We start from the raw sequence: 20519 nt of genomic DNA, 5'->3' as shown, positions 1-20519 counted from the left end.
TTCCCCAGTTCTCGAGAACCTACCTAGAATAGTTCTTCATGGGAATGATTTCCTCTGTTCCATCAATGCTCTTTACTTTGTGGGAATTAAAAGACAGAGACTGGTCGTTGATCTTTGATGCTAAGTTCCACTTGCGGATGTGGTTTTCTTTCCCACAAACTGCCAGGCAGAATCTCAGGTCAGTGCAGGCACCTATAAGTTACAAAACATTTTTGTTAAAATCATATTTTCCTATTTGGTGGATGTTTAGATTTTATAGTCTTCAAGCAACAGACGGACACAGATTTTTAATAATGATTTTGTAGCAGGGTCGCAGCAAGAAAGAGACTCCGAGGCAAGGAAGCTGTAGTTTAAGCATTAACCCTTTGCGGTCCATTTATTCAGCGCCTATCAGGCGTGTCAGGTCCATCAGGCGTGTCAATTTATTTTCACACAAGCTGTATATTTTACACACGCTGTTTAAAAGTAATTTTATTCACAGTAAAACAGGTTTAAAAGGCACTGCATATCAACAGAACACTCAGTACTGCATCTCCAGCCCTGCCCCACTCCTTGTTCGCTATATTTATCACATATCTCTTCATAGTAGTTCATACTGATAAATCATCTCCTGATCACTTGTTTTATCACCAAACTCCGCAATAATGCTATCCAAGTCATTATTTTATTACTATAACATCTCAAAAAGCTTGGCAAATGTCCGCAATTTACTTTGAGTGCTGGATGCGGAAGCAGCTATCTTGTTTGTTTATGTCCGTGTTGTGTCTGTGAAGGGACTATGTGTATTGCTCAGATCCGCCTCCGTTTTTTTTTCTTTTTTCGGCCTCTCTTAGCCATTTAAAGCCTTTATTGGCTTTTTCCGGAAAAAAACGACTAGGGACCTGTGCTTGACTTTTTGATGATGTCAGACAGGGTCTGACATCGGACCGGAAAGGAAAAAGTGTAATGTCTGACCTGGTCCGACATAGGACCACAAAGGGTTAAAGCACACATTTAATAAACAAAATAAAACAAACAAAACACAGGAACAAATAAATAGGCACACGAGCCAAAATAAACAGTTAAACAAAACACTAATATCACAAAAAAATTACTGTCAGGCCGGGCATTCACCTTTACTGAACAGATCTACACAAACAGCAACACAGATTTAAAAAAACAAACAAAAAAAAAAAACACAACACAAACAAAACACAAACTCTCTCCCAGACACAGGATTTCTGGCTCTTTTTTATGCAGGTAGCCACTTCCCAATTAGCACCAATCTGCACTAACTGGAGAGTGACCACACCTGTGGTTGCTAGCAGAGACATTAACCTTGTCCCTGCCAAAGATTTAATAATGATTTTTCTAATGTTTAATTGTTTACTAGATACGGTACTGAGAGAGCTCGGATTTGCTCTTTTGTGTTATTACTGACCTCCAGTTACAACAGAGGAGGATTTCACAATGTGTTTGTGGTCCTCAGTCTCCAAGTTCCAAGTGACAATCTCAGTGGTGTTGGTGTCAGCGGAGGAGCAGAAAGTGACAACATGAGTGCCCACTCGGGTTACAGACAGGACAGAGATGGGGTCATTACAGCAGCCCTTTACAGAGCGGAGATATTGAAAACTCCCAGTGCTGAAGAGTTCAATATGGACGATTTCATGGAGTCTCATGTATGGGTATCTGGAATGAGAATTTATTACAGCAATACTGTCATCACCACTTATGTATTAGAGCACACACTGACGAATACAATAGCATTGCACATATTTGATACCCAATGGAAATTCTACCACTGTGTGCTATGATGTTGGGGTACATTAGATTTTTCACCCCAACATTTGGCTGCTCTTCGAGCAATGGAATTATTCCCCAAATTACCATCTACAGGATACTCAATAGCAATATATCCAATAGCAATACTTAATAAACATAATAAAACATATTATAATAACTAAAAATACTTGGTATTTTTAATCAAAGTTACATTTTAGAACTACTAAATACTAACAAAAAAATGCATTAAAAATCACACACACAGTAAAATAGGCAGTGAGAACCCATTTTGGAATATGTACCTGCATATGAGAAGGAAGTATTCTCTGGTCATGTCAACTCCTTGTACAGAGGCTACAGGCTCATTGGCTGGTAATTTTGCAATCACCTCTCCCTTCCTGGCACTGAATACCATGGCTTCCTTACCACTCCTGACACATCGAAAACAAAAGAAAAAGAGCACATCAGAAATCACTTTAAAAAGGACCCCTATTAAAAGTGGATTACCATCTATCAGTCCTTATTGTGGCTGACACTGTGAAAGGGAGTAGCTTGCATGTAAAAACTTTTACAGAGTACGACTGCCATGATTCCTGCCCTCACCATAGCAGCGGCAGGGCACTCAACCATCAAAGTGAAAAAAAGAACACGGCAGATCTATATTATAAATGATTCAACAGAATCATTTAAAAAATGTATTGCATCCCCATAGGTATAAAACAATGAACACTTCATAAAATCTGTGTGTTTCTGCTGAATTGAAACTATAACTTCAAAACACTCAAATCATAAAATCAGATAGGAAAGTCACCTTAGCTCATGGGCCCTATTCACAGAGCTTTAACTCACAAGGTATTTAGAGAAGGGGGAGAAGGGTCCTAATATAAAGATCTGATGTGGTCACTATGTTTAAGCACAGATCTGACAGGCTTTGTGTGATAGGGAACAGCTATAGGCTATAATGAGTTACTGCACTTCTGACTTATTATAATATCCTTCCTCTACCCCTAATACAAAGATTAGCATCTATGATTCTAAAGTAATTTACCAGATGGCTGTAGCTTCAGTTACCTGAAGAATGTGATCCATTACTTTAATCATATTAAGTGTTGAAAGCCGATAGCTGATGACAATCAGGAAAATGTGCCTCCCTGGCCACGGTGCTCCTTGGACATGAATGCAATGCCACTCTATTCTTAGCTAAACACTTTGGAGATACAAACTTTGTCTCCAATACTTGATTACATCTCTGGGATGCCAGGAAAAAAAAAATTCAGTATTAATAATTTAGTACGTATTTTCTTACTGTCAAAAATGTTTTAGCTGTCAAAGGAATCAGATTGCTTGCTTCGCACCCTGTTAACAAACTCAGCACTAATCCTATCTCAGACCAAGCAAATTATACAGCCGAAAGAATGTATGTGTGGGTTGGGTATAGTTTTACTTGCAGATTTAACTCACTTCTTTGACAGTTTAGTTGTGATGGAAGCCATTTATCATTCACCACCTGTCTCGGATGATCCCTACAATTTTCTGTTCATAAAGTTTCATGTCCTGTGTTTTGAAGTACAAATCAATTGATATCAAGAATCCATGATATTTGAATGGGCCATGCAACTGAGTCTTTGCCGGTCACAATTTATCTTCATTCCTGTCAGTTTGCTGCCTTTGTTTGGATACAGAAAGTCTGAGAAGCAAGCCGGCGCTTTTGTTTGAGATGTCAACTTTCAGTGATGAAGAATTTGAACAAAACACCTCCCAGGCTACAAAACGGTTACATGTGTGCCAAGGTACTGTACTTAGGCCCCTTAAAATACTTTAATGTTGTGTAATTTGACAAGTGCCAAACAAAATGCCTCTAGAGATAATATAGCATTTGGTGGCAGGAATTAAATTGAAATTACATATTAGGTGAAATGATTGGCCCTATTGACAAAACTTTGACTCAAGTTAATTAAAGTCTAGCCATATTAATGTTAATGTTAAGGTCACCTGATAATTCTGTCTGAGACCTAAGAGATAATTTACTGACCTGTAGGCAAACAGGACATAATCTTTTACAGAGTTCTGTGATACCAAGATGGAGCGGTCTTTGTGAATGGGGTTGTCATCTGGAGTGATGTCCACCTGATGGAGCTGTTTACAGGAGGCAGCCAAATCAAATACCTGCAAAGTCAACCACAAAGCTTCAGGAACTGTTTTTCCTCATCTATTCACTAATCATTTACCTCTATTCCTTGTATATTTTTGACTTTCCACGAGATACAACAATTTACTTAAGTTAGTAGAACATTAACATAATTTAAAGCCACAGATGGTTTTATTATGATGTGGCGTTTACGCGACCATTTTTTTTCAATTGTAATTCAACTGCTATCCCCTAGATGTCCCTGCAGCCACTCCAGTTATAGTAATCAAATTCACAATTAAGAAATCAACACATTACGCTGTGACTAATTAGAAAAATAAAAACTCATTATGAGGAGTATAAATGGTAATTGAATAAATTGATGCGTTAAAAGAAAAAATCGAGAGACCTAAACATGGAGTCAAAGACATTGCAATCAACAAGCACTTCACTGAGCGAACGCACACAACAATATCCACCTGGTGTTCTGTACATCGATGGGTATCATTTATTTTGCACAACTTGCAATTTATCTTTGGGCCACACTCGAAAGTCAACAACAGACTGACATTTAACATCAGAAAAACACAGAAAACGAAAGGCTGAGATTGACAGCTATGAGACGGCGTCCTCCAGTAAAAAACGTAAGGGGAACCAACATTCTGAACGCCGACGAGATGTTTCTTTCGATTTGACAGAGGCATTTGTTTGTGCTAATATTCCCCTGGAAAAAATTGATAATCCCAAACTATGTGCATTCCTACAGCAGGTCAACTGAGAAGGGAATATCTGCCTCAAATTGCTGAGTTGCACAAGATGAAAATTGTACATCTGGTAAAGATGTCTGACAGTGTATCTGTAGTTACTGACGAGTCTACAAATGCAAAGTTCTGCACATTTTGTTTGTTCTCCAAGGATTACTCAAGGCTTACTGCCAAATTCAGTACATTTGACTTGTAATGCCCACATAATAGCCCTTGCCAGCAATATCTGGGCAAATAATTTTCCGAAAGCAGACAAGCTGGTTGCAACCGTTAAAAAAATTGTTTAAACATTGCCCAAGCAGAAAACTATGTTTTAAAGACCACCTGACAGAAGCAATCCAACAAGAAGGCTGTACTTTACCCATAAAGTTGCCACCTGAGCCATGCATAACACGATGGGGCACTTGGTATTCTGCTGCTGAATATCATTCCAAATACATCCCTTTTTACGCAGGCTTCATGGAAAAGGAAATGCACATTTCACCAAACACTGTAGTGTTAAAGGACCTCCAGAAATTGCTTAAAAGATGTGCAAAGTTTAAAATCTCAACTCTCCCTAATTGCGACGCATGCCAAGGGACTGGTGGATCTGATTCAGTGGTTTGAAATCTGTGAAGTGAGAGTCCATCAAACATATAATAAAAGTTGCAGAATTAATAAATACATACCGAGCAATGGCACAAGAGGTACACAGCACAGACGCAATAAACAAACTATGTGTAAAAACCTTCTATGACGTTTCTGAAAAACTGACTAATTACTACAACCCAGATCAATGCAAAAAGAAACCACGTTTTTTTCAACCAGCTCATAACTTTCTGATGGCAGTAAGGATATTCGATCCACAGCAAGTGTGTAGTTTGGATCTGGAAGCCCTCCCATTATATTCTATTCCAGGATTTGATGCTGACTGTAAATCAGAAACGTACAAATACCTCCCATTTGCACAAGAAAACGGCAGTAGAATGACTTTGAATAAATTTTGGTTTAAAGCTGAAGAATTATTTCACAATTTAACACGAAAGGCTAAAATATATTTGTCAGTTGTTACCAATTCTGTAGATGCTGAAATAAGTGTTTCTTCTTATGGCCAAGTTTTTACAGAACAACGTCAACCTATGAAAGGCGGCAGGGTTAACCAACTGACGATGCTTAAGTTTAATAGCAACATTTAATGCATGGGACATTTTCCTTCATGAAACTGTAAGTGACACTAAATGTGCTGCTTGCAAACAACCTTGCATCATTATTATTATTATTATTAGTATTATTATTATTACTATTATATTTGTAATATATATGTTACAGCATTGATGTTATGATTTCAGTATTTTAGATAAATTGTTCCGGGAATCAGTGCCGGTTTTTTAAATATTTTGTTGACAAATGATGTGTTCCTACTAGTAAACTGAAACATTTAAATTATGTATTTACACAGTCTAAGAAATAATATTGAATAAGACGTACTAGTAATAAAGGGATGCATGACTAAATAAATGTCCGTAGCTGCTGCTGCCGCCTGATCAACAAGCCAATGCGCGTTAATAGAATGACTAATTGAGATGATTAAAGGAATTGGGATATTATGTGGTTTAATTAAGCAGACTACATGACCACCTTGCGGTAGGAGGAATGAAGTGCAGCCTAAGAAAGCAAGTCTCGTAAAACGCAGGGCCCTAGTTATAAGGATTTGACCAAATCTAAATGTAACCATTGTACTGGAGAATTCTGCCTGTTTGTTCTCAGACTGTCGTCTCTTCCTAAACAAAAAGACGCCCACAGTGGTCTTGGCTTTAAAGACTTCAAGGTGTGAGCAAGCTTCCATGCACTTTAAGGCGTGTCAAGCCTTAATTATATACATGGGCAAATTGTAGGTGGAGCTCATTTTTGAATTACGTCTGTGATATTAAAATGAGATTTATGAAGCGGCAGAACAGCTGCGTCAGATAAGTCAGATTTCAAATTGGTCTCTTATTTGGGCGCAAAGAAAAAGTCAGAAAGCAGCTGATAAGAAAGAGCATTATGGCAGCAGTCATAAGGTATTTCTTACAACGGAGAGTGGAGCCTCCTAACCTTCCTGAACAAGGAACAACCTTTTAATAAACTTGGTTCATTAAGTTATCCTTTTCATTATGTATATTTGGTTTTATCGGTCGTTCAATAATAATATAATATAAAGTCAAAACACTTAGTCAACACGGGTCATATTTACCTCTACATTTTATTTAAAACACAGGTTAGCCCATTTTGGTCTGTTAATCTGTGCTACTGGTAGGCCATTTTGAGCACCGGTACAGTGCGTTTTAAACATCCTTGTATGAACGGGATCAAACTCTTCATTCTCTCTTGTTCCCTTGCTGGCTGTACTCATAAGGAACATAAGCAGCTTGGAAAAACAAAATGTCCTGAACAAGCTTCCAGCCTGCCCTCTGACCTGTTGAGAGGAACAACTGCTTGTGTCCAACTTCCAACTAAAAGGAAGCTTCATGCTTGTATCCTGCTGGACATTTCTACCAACTATCTAACAAGGCCACCACCAGGAATTAATTTCTTTGAGGAAATCACCAAGAACAGGGAAACTAAACCTCATTCTTTGGACTTTGCACAATCTTTTCAACCACGAGGAGTGAACAACTTTGTTACAAGACCTATTTCTAAATTAAAGTTGGGTAACTATATGACGATTTATTGAATTTCTTGGTGCACAGATATTTTGTAACATTGAAATAAACAAAAGTAATTTTACTTTTAAACCGTGTTGTTTGATTTGTTTTTGGATGTTAATTGTTAAGCTATTAAGTTAATGGACAATATTGTTTAAAATATTAAAATGAGCTATATACAACAAACATAAAAAGGATATAATATTAATCTTGGTATCTTTAATTGAATGTATATACATTGACTGATACAAGTTAGATAATATTTTCTTTTGAGATGCTATAATTAATTTATATACTAACCTTAATATCCTCTACAATGACAGCCACAGTCTTATCTTTTATCTCTAATTTTGAATGCTTGACATGGACATTTATCATTTATTAATGGACTTAGAAATGTATTTTCCACACAGATGGAGTGTATTAAATAGATAAGTATAACGATTTTAGCAGTTTAAGAACAGGTATATTTCTATCATGAAGCTCATTATTTTCAATGGCTTACTTTCATTGTATGGCTTCCATCATAGAATGCCACAAGGAACTGGCCATCCATGGCAGTCGTTAACATTGGGATGTCAAGTGAATCGTTTTCGGAGTAGATCATCCTCCCTGAAGAAACCTCCCAGACCTGGAGACAGTGGTCCTCTGTGACTGCCACCAGAGTGTTGTCCATACACAGGGCAAGGGAGCTGATGTTTCTTCCAACTTCATGAACAGTCTTCACTGCTCTCCCTGAGGCCAGATCCCATATCTTCAACGTCCTGTCCCTGGAAGCAGTGACTGCAATAAGGTCCTTATTTGCCCCTGTGAAGGCAGTGATCTTATCTGTGTGTCCTGCAAATGAAGAAAGCAACCCTAGTCTGTCAAGTGTTACTCAAATACAATACAATATTAGTTTAAATAATGATGATAGCATATTTTGCTAGGGATTATTGTGGCTGCTCAGGCACTGCCCGATGTACATTTTCTAGATGCTAGCATGTTCACTGTTTATGCATGCCAGGATGTGTTGTTTGTGCTTGGATCAAAGCGTTCTGTGATGTCAGGAGGCTATGCTCCAAGTTTTTGCTGAACGTAAGGTAATGTTAGGTAACTGTTGCTGGTTAGATTTCTGATAACAGTGACCATAAAAAAAGTTGCTAGCATTTATTTTACTGTCTTTGTTTGTTTATCTTTCTAATCAGTTGTTAACCTTTTTATAACAGTCATAATAAAGTTGGAGATCTTGTTATACACAACCCCAGGATGTGTGCATACAAAATAAGGGACTGACAGCTTAATCCTTGCATTCTACCTTTTATACTAGGAATGCATTCAAGATCACCATTCAACAGGTGATCAAGCATAGCCTTCAATGGGGCTGCTACGAACCGGCAGCCATCTTGAATGATAACTGATCTTGAACGCACCGCAGTTATCTTTTTAATAAACATGCTATAAACTCTACCAAGTTCTGTGCGAGGCAGCTCATCTGAAATCATGCACAACAGTTATTTAATTCAATATTTGTGTCACTGCTCCAAATACTGAAAGGAAATTAAATTAATGTAATAGCCCTAAACGTTGTAATAAAAAATAAATAAATGGAAAAAGTCAGATCCTTTAGCCAAGTTCTGTAAGAGTGCCATAGAAGCGGGTACTATCAGCTTTCTCAATCAAGCTAAAATGTTTTCCTTTTGCCAACTACTGTAACTACTAGATGCCCTGGCTTCTAATCTGCTATTTATCACAATCCAAACAGCCAGTCTCTCAAATATAACACTTTAGAATGCTTACACTTTACAGCCAGTTCTTCAGATGTATAGATAGAAGACAGGCTTTATGATATCCTGACTAATCACTGGTTGAGTTCAATGGATGCCGAGTTTCCCTATTACATTACTGACATCCAACAGTTTATTTTTAATTACCATTCCAAGTGTACCCACCATTCAGAGGAAGAGCAGAAACGGATACATACACAACAATGGTAAACAGACTGACTACTGATTACTGATTTGGCACCTGATAAAAGGATAACATGTAGAACATTTGGTATCTGAAATCAATTTACTTCTGCAGTCTGTGCTTTTTTCAGTATAGTAGCATCCTTTACATAGGTCAGGTGTTAACTTTGCTTCAACTCACTGTAGAGTGTTATGAACAGTAAGTTGTTTTTTTTTACATTAATATTCAAGGGCCATTTCATACTTTTTTTTTTTTTAAAACAGTAAAGTGACGCATGGACAGTGGTTTTAGAAAAAAAAAAAGGCTCACTGTATATAAAAGACAAGAAGAAAGAGTTAGTGTTAAATTACTGAAAACATTGTTTTATTGCCGAATAACTACAGATTCAAATTATACGACGAACATGTAGAGGCTTAAATTGTGGTGTGACATCTCAGAATTTACTACCTTACTATAAAGCATTTGTTGTAAAGTAATTTAAATTTTCATACATAGTGTAATTCTACTGTTTTATTACAATTCAGATTTAGGTCAAAATACTCTACATGATGTATTTTAAATCCGACTCCATTTAAATATGCTACATGACTACAACCAACAGCATCCATCATTAATGCAAAGCCTGAAGCAATGCCACACTTATTATCAGCTTGATGTAGCTTTGGTACAACATTAAGAAACATGATGTAATTACTGGTACATGCTCTCTTTACTAATGTTAGAGTTACCATTAGCTGTATCAAGCTATTCTTCCAGTAGCACTGCTTATACAGGTCCTTGCAAAATATTTTTAAACAGTCCTGTTTTGTTCAGAGTACAGCGAGTAATTAAAGGCAGAGTTTGAAGCGTCTTTGTCCTGGTCTCCAATGACTGGCTGATGAGAACCAGCTCATTAATATTCTGTAATGACCTTTGCTGTAAAGACACTTAACAGCAAACATTTCACAACACGTGAGTTTAGAATGCTCTCAATAACCCTGCATTCCTCCACTTGTCATTTTGAAAGTCATACAATAAATGCTGAAAGAAATGGTTATTATTATTATTATTATTTGTTTATTTACCAGACGCCTTTATCCAAGGCGACTTACAGAGACTAGGGCGTGTGAACTATGCATCAGCTGCAGAGTCACTTACAATACGTCTCACCCGAAAGACGGAGCACAAGGAGGTTAAGTGACTTGCTCAGAGTCACACAATGAGTCAGTGGCTGAGGTGGGATTTGAACCGGGGACCTCCTGGTTACAAGCCCTTTTCTTTAACCACTGGACCACACAGCCTCCTCATGTTATATGCATGTACAGTTATTTTAAGAATTTGCCCGTTTTTCTTTCTTGTCAAGCATCACGTCACATGTACTTTGATAAGAACATTTAATGTCACTGAATGTAATATTAATTGTACCATATGGAAACACAAGTGAATTATTCAGTATCAGTGCCAAGGCCTGTATTATAAAACACTCATGGTACGCACGTGTGAGGATTACATGACAGCCACCACAAGTTTGTAAGAAAATAAACTTCAAATAAAGAAACTTCATGTGCCTTTCAGTTATAACAATTAGAAATGATTTTGTCTTACCTGCCAGCAGATCGTACAGCAGCCCCCCTGGAGGGAGAAGACAAGTGAAAGAGGGCACCAGAACAGGAACAGATGAGATGTAGCACTGCGACAGCAAGGTGTGAAGATAAGAGAATTTTTTTGGATCACCTACAAGGATGAAGTCAGAAACATACTTCAAAATGGTTTACTTCAAATAGCAAAATAAATAAATAAAATAAAATAAAATAAAAATCATATGTATATCTGACCTACGTGTCATCTTTATTATGCATTAGGAATTACCTGGTGCCACTGGTATGTCTGTGGCGATTATCTGATTCAGACGGCCAACTAGCTGAGAGGCCAACTGACATGGGTCCTGAAGAAGGACCTTCTTTGACAACTGTAGAGCCTCGCTTAACACGTCCAAGTCAATAAGTTGTCTATGAAAAAAAGTACAATAAAAAAAGTTTTTTTTTCCCTTTCCCCACAAAAAATCTTTAGAATAACACTAAATTAATTGATACATTTGGCCAACTGGGTTACTACATTTTTAATTGAACGGCAAAATAACAGCCCCATACTTTTCAGGTTATGGTTGCATTAAAAAGTGAAATAGCTTAAAATGTTATTTTAAGAGATTTCTTATCCATTTTTTATTATTATTTATTTCTTAGCAGACACCCTTATCCAGGGCGACTTACAATTGTTACAAGATATCACATTATTTTTTACATACAATTACCCATTTATACAGTTGGTTTTTTACTGGAGCAATCTAGGTAAAGTACCTTGCTCAAGGGTACAGCAGCAGTGTCCTCCACCTGGGATTGAACCCACAACCCTCCGGTCAAGAGTCCAAAGCCCTAACCACTACCCCACACTGCTTTCTCATCCATTTCCCTAAGTATTTTATGATATTTGCAATCATTCTGGAGTGGATCTGGGTTATTTTAATTTGTTATACTTTTTTCTCTAAATCTCCTGTTACTTGGCTTAAAGCTTGTTTTGAGCTGGGCAAGAGATCCTAATCACCTATGCTGAACAGTTTTCCTCGTTTCATTAAAAACATGACAATATGACCTTTTTAACTCACCCAGCCCCCTCTCTCTATATAAGCAGAGATTGATTTGATTAGTAACTTCTGCTTGTGTTTATAATGATAAGGTTTAGCTGTAGATGTATAATTCTCCCAGGATTCACGATTCCTGAATACATTGTTTTAATTAAATTAGCTTACTTCTCTGGTGTTATTGCTGCTTTTATGTCCTCCTCCAAGTGAATGACAGACAGGCCCCAGGCTTTGTGCAGGAGAAATTCATAGTTAAACAAGCACTCCGACACCAGAGTTGAAATGGAATTGGATTTAATCAGATGGTATGCAACTCCATGAAGTTGTCGGATGTTGAAAATGTAATTCTTCACTGAGTCTTTTTCCATGACCCACACCAGTGGCTGAAAACCATGGCCATTAGCATTGCTGGCATTTGGGGAGGTCCTCTTACCCAAGTAGTATCTGGCATATTCTGCATGCAATGCAATTTGGGCATCTCTTGTTTTCAGGTACCTTTCCTCACAAACCAGCTCTAATGTGGAGTGTGCCCAATTGAAAACATAGGTGTTGTCTGTTTTCTGCTCCACCAAGTGATTCCCTAAGTCGTGTTGAAGCCTAGCCCACAGGACAAAGGGAAACTTGGAAATGGTCAGCCCATGAGACTGTTGTATTTCCTGCATAACGCTGTGATCCTGGGATAGCAAGTCTACCAACTCCTCCAAAGTGATGCCATTTCTAGATAACGTTATGAATGAGGCAGCTTTCTTCACAAATTGCTCTCCATGTTCCTTCTCCAGCCTGGCTAGTATGGATGTGTACAGTTTGCAGAGGTCTGCAGGCAGGTATATCTCATCTGGTGAGGTGAATGAAGCCCACTGTTTGGTCTCCTGATAGGCACTCTGAAGATACAGAGGGGACGGGCAGGCCAAACAGGCCTCAACGATGAGCCGCCATTGACCAGCTTGTAATCTCCTGTTGTCTTTCTCCAGCCAACACCTCAGCATCTGACTGACCTCTATAGGACTGAGTGGTTTGATGTGCACAGTGTTTGACATTATTGTTAGCTTCTGTGTGAATAGATTGGTTTATTGTTAGTTTACAAAGATTTTTCAAAATGCCGAATATTGTCCCACATCGTTCAAAATGTTGTATCTCAATATTTAGTGGTATAATACGCTATAGAGTCATTTAACAATAGGAGTTGTTCATTATAACAACAATAGTATACAGTACATAAGATAGCAATAATACACGACAGGGTGTGCAAACATGGTCCAATATCCACACGCCTTAGGGTGTTGTTTGGCAAGAGGCGAAGCCCTGGAGTGCGTTATTGCACTTAGAAAATGGCACCCTCCCCCATCCCTCCCAAAGTAAATAGGTTGTCACGGGAATCATGGAATGGTTCTAAAAGTTCCAAGCTGTGCTGGTATGGTGACATATCTGTACAGGCTGAAAAACTTGCTATCCAATGAGATTCTTGCCATTTTATAATGCACCATAGACATGAAAATTATATACAGTAGTTTACATCCTTCCTTTTTTAACTTTGCTGTCTTTTTTAAAACATACTTATTTGCAGCTTATATTGAACTACAATTTTGAATATTATTCTCCTCTTTCCTGCGAGTTGATACTTTATACATGTACTTATTACACATCTTAAGAAAAACCATGGAAAATATTAGTAATAACACACAGTAGAGCACACAATTACCTCTAACATTTTCAAGCAGCTTGATTCCATTGATGTTGAGACTATGAGATACACATGCTGAGGTAGGGTAGGCGGAAGCCAAGAGATGTTGGCGTTATGCTCTTCAGAGAGTTCATCAAGACCGTCAAGAATGATTAGCAAAGGGCTGTCTTCAGACGCAAACTCAAGAAGAGCAATAAACTCATTCATGAGTGCATGCAGACCCTAAAACCACATACAATGACTGATCTTTATTAAACAGTACACATTGATGAATCACAAAATGTATTACTTGTTACAGTACATTAATATAGTTGCCTAAATACCTCTGATAAATTGGCCTTCCCGTGATAAATCTCTGCAAGCTGGAAACATAAGCTCTGAAGCAGCAAACGTACGTTTCTGCTCTCTCCAGTGGTTCTCACAAAACGCACAAGGGTCTTAAGCTTCCTGGAAATAGAATAAAAGCCAATAAAACATTATACATGCAACTTAGTCATCTCTACCAGTGCAGAGTGAAGTTTAAAAATGTTTATTTTACATTATTTATAAAGTCACAGGACTAAAGCTGATAGTGATATTCTTAATGAAAAAAAAAATGTAAAAACTTACCCCGATATCCAGTTAGATGCCAGAACTGCAGCTTTGGCCATTAATGTGCTCTTCCCACATCCCTTTTCTCCATGCAGTACAATCAATTTCTGCTGTGAATTTTTGACCACTTCACTCAGGTCAGTCAGGTCTGATTCCCTTCCAATGCAATGCCCTGCCCTTTATTCATGTAGATACAGTTTGCATTTATAAACCACTGGTTTACATATTACGAAATATAAAAACAGCCTAGCAGTTAGGGTCATATCAAGAAATAGGACACTGAAATACTTTGGAACTTACAGTGTTTGACAGTGGCGAATGTGTTCTAGAATCTCTTCCTTCACTTGATTTTGACGAATGTCTCTTCTTCTGACATCAGGTGGATCTTTACATGCACCTGAACTGAGGGATCTGAAACAATTTATATATATATATATATATATATATATATATATATATATATTGCATCCAATTGTTTTGAACAGCTTGCAAATGACCTATGCATTTCAGATGGGTATTTATCAAACTGGATATTATCAGGATACATGTGGTATTTTGCATTGAACTGATTTAAAAAAAGAATCTAGCACTATTATGTTCATCTACTCAATGTGTCAACATGTTTGTAAATGACTGATGGCATTAAACATATGTAACACTATAACAAACTGGTCTCTTTCAACATTATTGTAACAGAAACATGCTGTCAAAAGGCAATTGAAAATACAGTTCAGTAAATGTAGGAGGCTTGCAGATGGATGACATTTCATTGTTTCTTGGTTTGCAGGTAAAAATGGTTGTAGGTTTAAGGTTTTTTTATATACAGAACTCAGCTTTTTTTTTTGGCAGAATATAGTCCAGCCACACACAACAGTTTACTGCATACATACATACATTATATAGGGCAGCTGGCTCTTTGAGCTAAAATATATATATATATATATATATATATATATATATATATATATATATATATATATATATATATATATATATATATATATATAAAAGAACAAATGAAAGCATACAACAAGACTAGTGTCTATAGAAGACAAGCACTAGATTCATTGCAGAATCTGTGACAACAATAATGAAGACCAACACTCATAACAGTTTAAAACCAAAGACCTGCGCTCAAAATACAACCTGAATCAACACTTTGCAGTAGGCTTCTACTGTATCTCGTACTGTGAATCATGACATGGCTCTTTGTATTAGAGTCAGCTGAGAAGGTATCTATTAAACAGTACATCTTTTACATTTAAATGTTTAGCAAAGTAATTCCAGATAATATTACCTGTTAAAGTGGCTGATGACAATTCTCTTGAAATCATTGCAGATTCGCTCGGTATAATACAAATGTGACGAATTGACTTTTGAATTGATTCCTTCCCGTCCCCAGCCAACATTGTGCTCATAGATATTAGTATGCCGTAGCTGAGAGAAAACAGAACAGATTCAAATTAATGGATACAGGAATGCCAAATTATATTTCAAAGATTCAGCATGCATAAGGCAGGGGTTTCCTTGCTATTGGGTCCCTCACACACTGATGCACAGTACTATCAGAAAGGAAGAAAAATGTATTTGAGCCAATGGCATTATTATTTATTTCTTAGCAGATGCCCTTATCCAGGGTGACTTACAATTGTTACAAGATATCACATTATTTTTACATACAATTACCCATTTATACAGTTGTTTTTTTTTTTTACTGGAGCAATCTAGGTAAAAGTACCTTGCTCAAGGGTACAGAAGCAGTTTGTCCCCCACCTGGGATTGAACCCACAACCCTCCGGTCAAGAGTCCAGAGTCGTAACCACTACTCCACACTGCTGCCCATGACATAAAGCAGTTCTTATGTCATGGGCAGCAGTGTGGAGTAAATCATGATCTTATTTCTTAGTAGCTTTACAACAGTATTACTGGCCCCTTTGTTGTGCTGAGAATCTTTACTTAAGATATGCAAATATACAACACTACAGATAAGCTGCTACATCGCAGTATCTTTGCTGTTGGTCCCATGGTCTGATTTCGCTTTGAATTACAACACATGAAGTCTTGGGAACAAGCGTGGTCTTTGAGGCCATTCGTTCCTATGTGTCAGTGAAAATATAGATTCACTACCACAATATTTGATTTGTCTTATAACACATAGAAATGCAATCTACATTTTAACTGTACTAAAAGTTAATTTTTAAGTGTTTTTATTTGAAAATAAGAATTGCTTATGTCCGCTTGTATTATTATTTTGCATACTGTATTATAATTTGTGCTAATAACCCGTACACAAATTAAATGACTAAAACAGATAAATAATACAAATAAATCAGAATGGGACCTTTGTGTGAATGTTGTCCATAAATTTCTGATGGGCTGCATACAGCATCTGATTAATTTCTGGTTGCGTTGGGTGGGTATCTATGTAGTCTGATGCTTTTATACTTCCAAGGTTGTATTTGATGTCAGTGATGGTTCTTTTAAACCAGTGACAGTGTTCTTCAGGTGGGCCACTTGTCTGAAGTCCCTGATCAACTTCACAGTCGAGAACTAGTCAGAGACATTCAAAAAAGAAACGTACAGTAAAGTGTTAACATGTACCATTTAAGTTTGAAGTGAATTTCAGTATTGCAGCTTCCACATTCAAATTCCTTTTAATCTTGATGAATACATTCATGGACAACAGCCTTCAATAATGTTATGTGTGCAATAAAACGGAAAATAACATTATTAAAAAACGTCTCTAGTGTATGCAAACAATTTCAGTTTTTATTTTTGTACTCTGACCATATATTTCTGTAAATTTCCGCTTTACTCTGCAGCGACAGCTGTGAATATATCCATGACTTTGCACCTTTGTAAAAGGTTTCTATACTAAAGTAGGACAAATGCTTTACTATTTACTATTTATTATTGTTCATTATGTAGGCAAGAATACCTGACATTTTTTTAAAACTGCAAACAAATTTATCAAGATGAAGTAACAGGGCACATGCAAATCAGTATGGGCCCAATTTTGATCACAGGGCAGGCACTAACGCTAAGGCAAAGGCCATTAGCTCTTAACTATGGGGTGCTAGGTGGGGGCAAACTGGCACAATCACACTTTGCCCTGTGAAGTGAACTTGTTACCATGTTTTGCCCAAAGTTTTTACCCCTGTGCTACCGCCATGTGTCAGCTAAAATTGGGGAGTGGCCTCATTATCATTTTCAACAAAGCAATTTTAAAGACAGGGCAAAGGTTTGCCTTTATGATTCATACAACCCTTCAAGTGGGTCTTTCCAAAGAGCAAAATATATCGTTGGGAAGCTACTGAACACACAATAAATAAGCAGCTTGTGAGGGATACAGCTAAGGAGACAATGTAGAGAAAACTAACAAGTAACTTAAGTTGAAATAATGTATTATTTATTTTAATGAAAATATATATTTGTTTGTCAAAAAGTTACCCTCTTTGTTAAATAGCTGAATGTAATGTGCATGTGTAAAATAATAATCTAACATTTCACTGCAATATATTTCCGATACAACATAGATACACATGTGCTTTACAGTACATCTTCCATTTTGTACCCTTCAGAACAGATTGCGATTTGTAGATATTTCCACTGTGAGTGTTATGTACAAGCATATTTAACAAGCAAAAATATTTAACATAGGATGTTATATATTGTTTTTGAGAGGTTTTACTTACCTGGAACTATTCTATATCATAAGGAAAATGATTGAAAGGGAGATATGAAAATTAATACATCTTTTCTACTCTTGGTTTTCTGGAAAAGTTGCCGCTAGGACAGCTAACATAATACTACAACACTTGTATTAAATAGAAAAAAAAGATACCTGCTCTGTTTTTTTTTTTCTTTAGAATATATTTGTAGTTTGTAGCATTTATTTATCATGTTCAATGTGCTGTCACTAGGTACTGGACACAAATTCCTCAGACTGTATTTTTTATGCTATACTTTACAAAAAATGAGTTGGTCTTATGTTAAGAGAGATAGAAAAATAAAATAAAATACAAATTATGATGTTAACAAAAAATCAAGAAACTAGAGGCAAATATTCAAAGGTCTTGCAAATTTTCTCATATTTCTCGCAACCCTGCTTGTGTTGCGAATGTTTTAATCGCAAATCAGTGAAATCTAAGAGTTGCGGAGAAACTGCAATTACCACAGTGCTGCGGAAATTAATAAATTAACATGAATTAACACAGGAACTCTCTCGAGGTATATAACCATAGCAACTTTTTTGCAAAATGAAGACCCATTATTTGGGCTTGACGAGGCATAGCCCCAGCACCTCTTCCGCTGTGAAAGTTAAAAATGTCACCAAATATTTTGCTCTCAAATGCGTTTTCTTACCATTCTCAACACAGTTTTATCCATTATGCAAGTTCTTGCGTGCGGTAAACAGAGATAGTCCACTTTACCATTTACGTGCCATAAAGATGACACTGACTGCGAAAGAAGGACTGCGACTCTATTGTCGTTTTTTTTATACATAAATGAAATAAGCTTACTTGATTTGAAAAAAGTCTTGAACGATACAAGCACATTCCTACATTACTTGGTTTGATTGAATGTGTAGTACACAACAAGCTTCAATATGAAAGCTGAACATTAATTTCAATTAACAAGTTTTAATGAAAACACATATTGTAGCCTACTTCACTAAAGTGAAAACTGGCTTGTGTTATTTTTAAATACCACTGCTTCCGATTATACTACTGCTGAATAACAGGAACAACATTTTATTTAGGGTTAGTGTTGAACTTAAACGCGTTCATGCCTGCCTGTACCCCTATCCCCATGCAGGAACACTGCCTGCTAACTTCCCCTGTTCAAAAAAAATATATAAAAACAATAACTGTTCTCCCTTTCCTTTTTTCAATGAATATAATTTAGTTAATAGAGAATAAAAACAAACCAAGCTAACAATTATCTAGCCTAAACAGAAATGTATTTATTTATTTATGTATTTATTTATTTATTACAATCTTCACAAACTGCGGGTTCTGTTGCATTCACAGCGCTGATAATGTTAGATATAGGTAGATATTAGGCTACTACAGCGCGGACCATGGGTCCAACCAATGTTTGTGTAGTGTGCGTGTATAGTTTTTTTTTTTTTTTTTTTTTTTTTTTAATCAATGTCAGTCTTCTATAGTCATCTGAATGCCTTTCCACTTTTTATTTCATTTTAAACCGTTTAAATGCCAAACCATAATAAAACACAGAATAATAGCGGATGGCACTGCCCCCTCTGCCCTACGGGTTACGTGCCTTTGTATAGGCCTGTGGCGGAGTGTCCCGCCCCTTTGTTTATTATTTATTTATTATGATTTATGTTTATTACGGCGAAAGCCGATTTTGTTATTTGTTATTGTTTTTGCATTTTAAAACCCCTGTGAGGATGCGTGACTGATCAGCTACTGATTATTTAACTAGCTGACAGTCACGCATCCTTACTAAACTCGTGCAGACTGTGGCCGAGGGGTAATAAGATAATTAACATCTAGTTAACCCCTCGGCCAGAATATAAGAACATGCAGCTGTCTGTGCTGGAGGAGAGTGTACAGAGGAGAGTACGGGAGAGTGGAGCGAGCGTAGAGAAAGTAGGGAAAGAAACAATTGCTATATATAAACTATACTTGTTTCGTTATTGTTTATTTGTTTGGCCAACGCGTGTTTTGTTTTGTACTGGTTTGTTGTTTGTTTGAATATTTTGTTTGTTTGGTTTATTTAATAAAACGCTGAGCGCCGTAGTGCTCAGTTTCACCCGCCCATTCACTGTTTCTGTTGCTTCCTGGTCCGTGACGTCACCTCACACGCCACTCAACAGCGCTCGGTCACAAGGCCCTACAGGCATATTTTGTTTGTTTGTTTTGCCCTGCATTTGCCTTTAATTTATTTTTCTGCATATACTGCTGCTTTGCACATATGATGTAGAATACGTGATTATAAAATCTAACACTAGTACGCTTAACGGTATTATTGTCATTGCTTGCGCCCCGGCCCCTCTTGGTTTACAAATTAAGCACCGATAATTAGTATTGTTTAAAATAATTAAATGTTTGAGTTGGAAATAAACCAAAATGTTATTAAGTTTAATCAAAGTATAAATCGACTAAGGCCTTCTGCAGTAGACAAGCCAAGGAATGTTATACGCTCTGTATATTTTGCCCGCATGATATTTCCTCTTTTTCTGTTACATTTGCAAATATAGCTGTCTGAAAGTCATGTTCACTCTTTAACTAGAAGCAGAGATTGTCCTGAAATACTTCCTGCGAAATAATTAAGAGGAGTGTAACCAGTCTTAAGTGATTTCCATGCAACATAGTGATTTGCGGGCGGGATTACT

General features: G+C 36.9%; 1 protein-coding gene across 2 annotated transcripts in view; it reads right to left on the bottom strand.

Moving 5' to 3' along the window:
- Nucleotides 1-20519, bottom strand: part of LOC117408776 (uncharacterized) — a 52735-nt gene that overhangs the window by 13477 nt on the left and 18739 nt on the right. For both annotated transcript variants that reach the window (XM_058998527.1, XM_058998537.1), the window contains exons 10-23: nucleotides 16497-16705; nucleotides 15453-15592; nucleotides 14456-14566; nucleotides 14174-14332; nucleotides 13888-14011; nucleotides 13583-13786; nucleotides 12052-12932; nucleotides 11115-11254; nucleotides 10851-10979; nucleotides 7822-8153; nucleotides 3794-3927; nucleotides 2064-2192; nucleotides 1421-1668; nucleotides 24-192 (exon numbers count right to left, since the gene is read on the bottom strand). In XM_058998527.1, coding sequence (XP_058854510.1) covers nucleotides 24-192; nucleotides 1421-1668; nucleotides 2064-2192; nucleotides 3794-3927; nucleotides 7822-8153; nucleotides 10851-10979; nucleotides 11115-11254; nucleotides 12052-12932; nucleotides 13583-13786; nucleotides 13888-14011; nucleotides 14174-14332; nucleotides 14456-14566; nucleotides 15453-15592; nucleotides 16497-16705 — 3109 coding nt within the window. The remainder of the gene's footprint in view (nucleotides 1-23; nucleotides 193-1420; nucleotides 1669-2063; nucleotides 2193-3793; nucleotides 3928-7821; nucleotides 8154-10850; nucleotides 10980-11114; nucleotides 11255-12051; nucleotides 12933-13582; nucleotides 13787-13887; nucleotides 14012-14173; nucleotides 14333-14455; nucleotides 14567-15452; nucleotides 15593-16496; nucleotides 16706-20519) is intronic.

Source organism: Acipenser ruthenus, chromosome 2 (genome assembly GCF_902713425.1).
Source record: "Acipenser ruthenus chromosome 2, fAciRut3.2 maternal haplotype, whole genome shotgun sequence".
Classification (NCBI taxonomy): domain Eukaryota; kingdom Metazoa; phylum Chordata; class Actinopteri; order Acipenseriformes; family Acipenseridae; genus Acipenser; species Acipenser ruthenus.
This window is presented reverse-complemented; position numbering and strand designations above follow the sequence as displayed.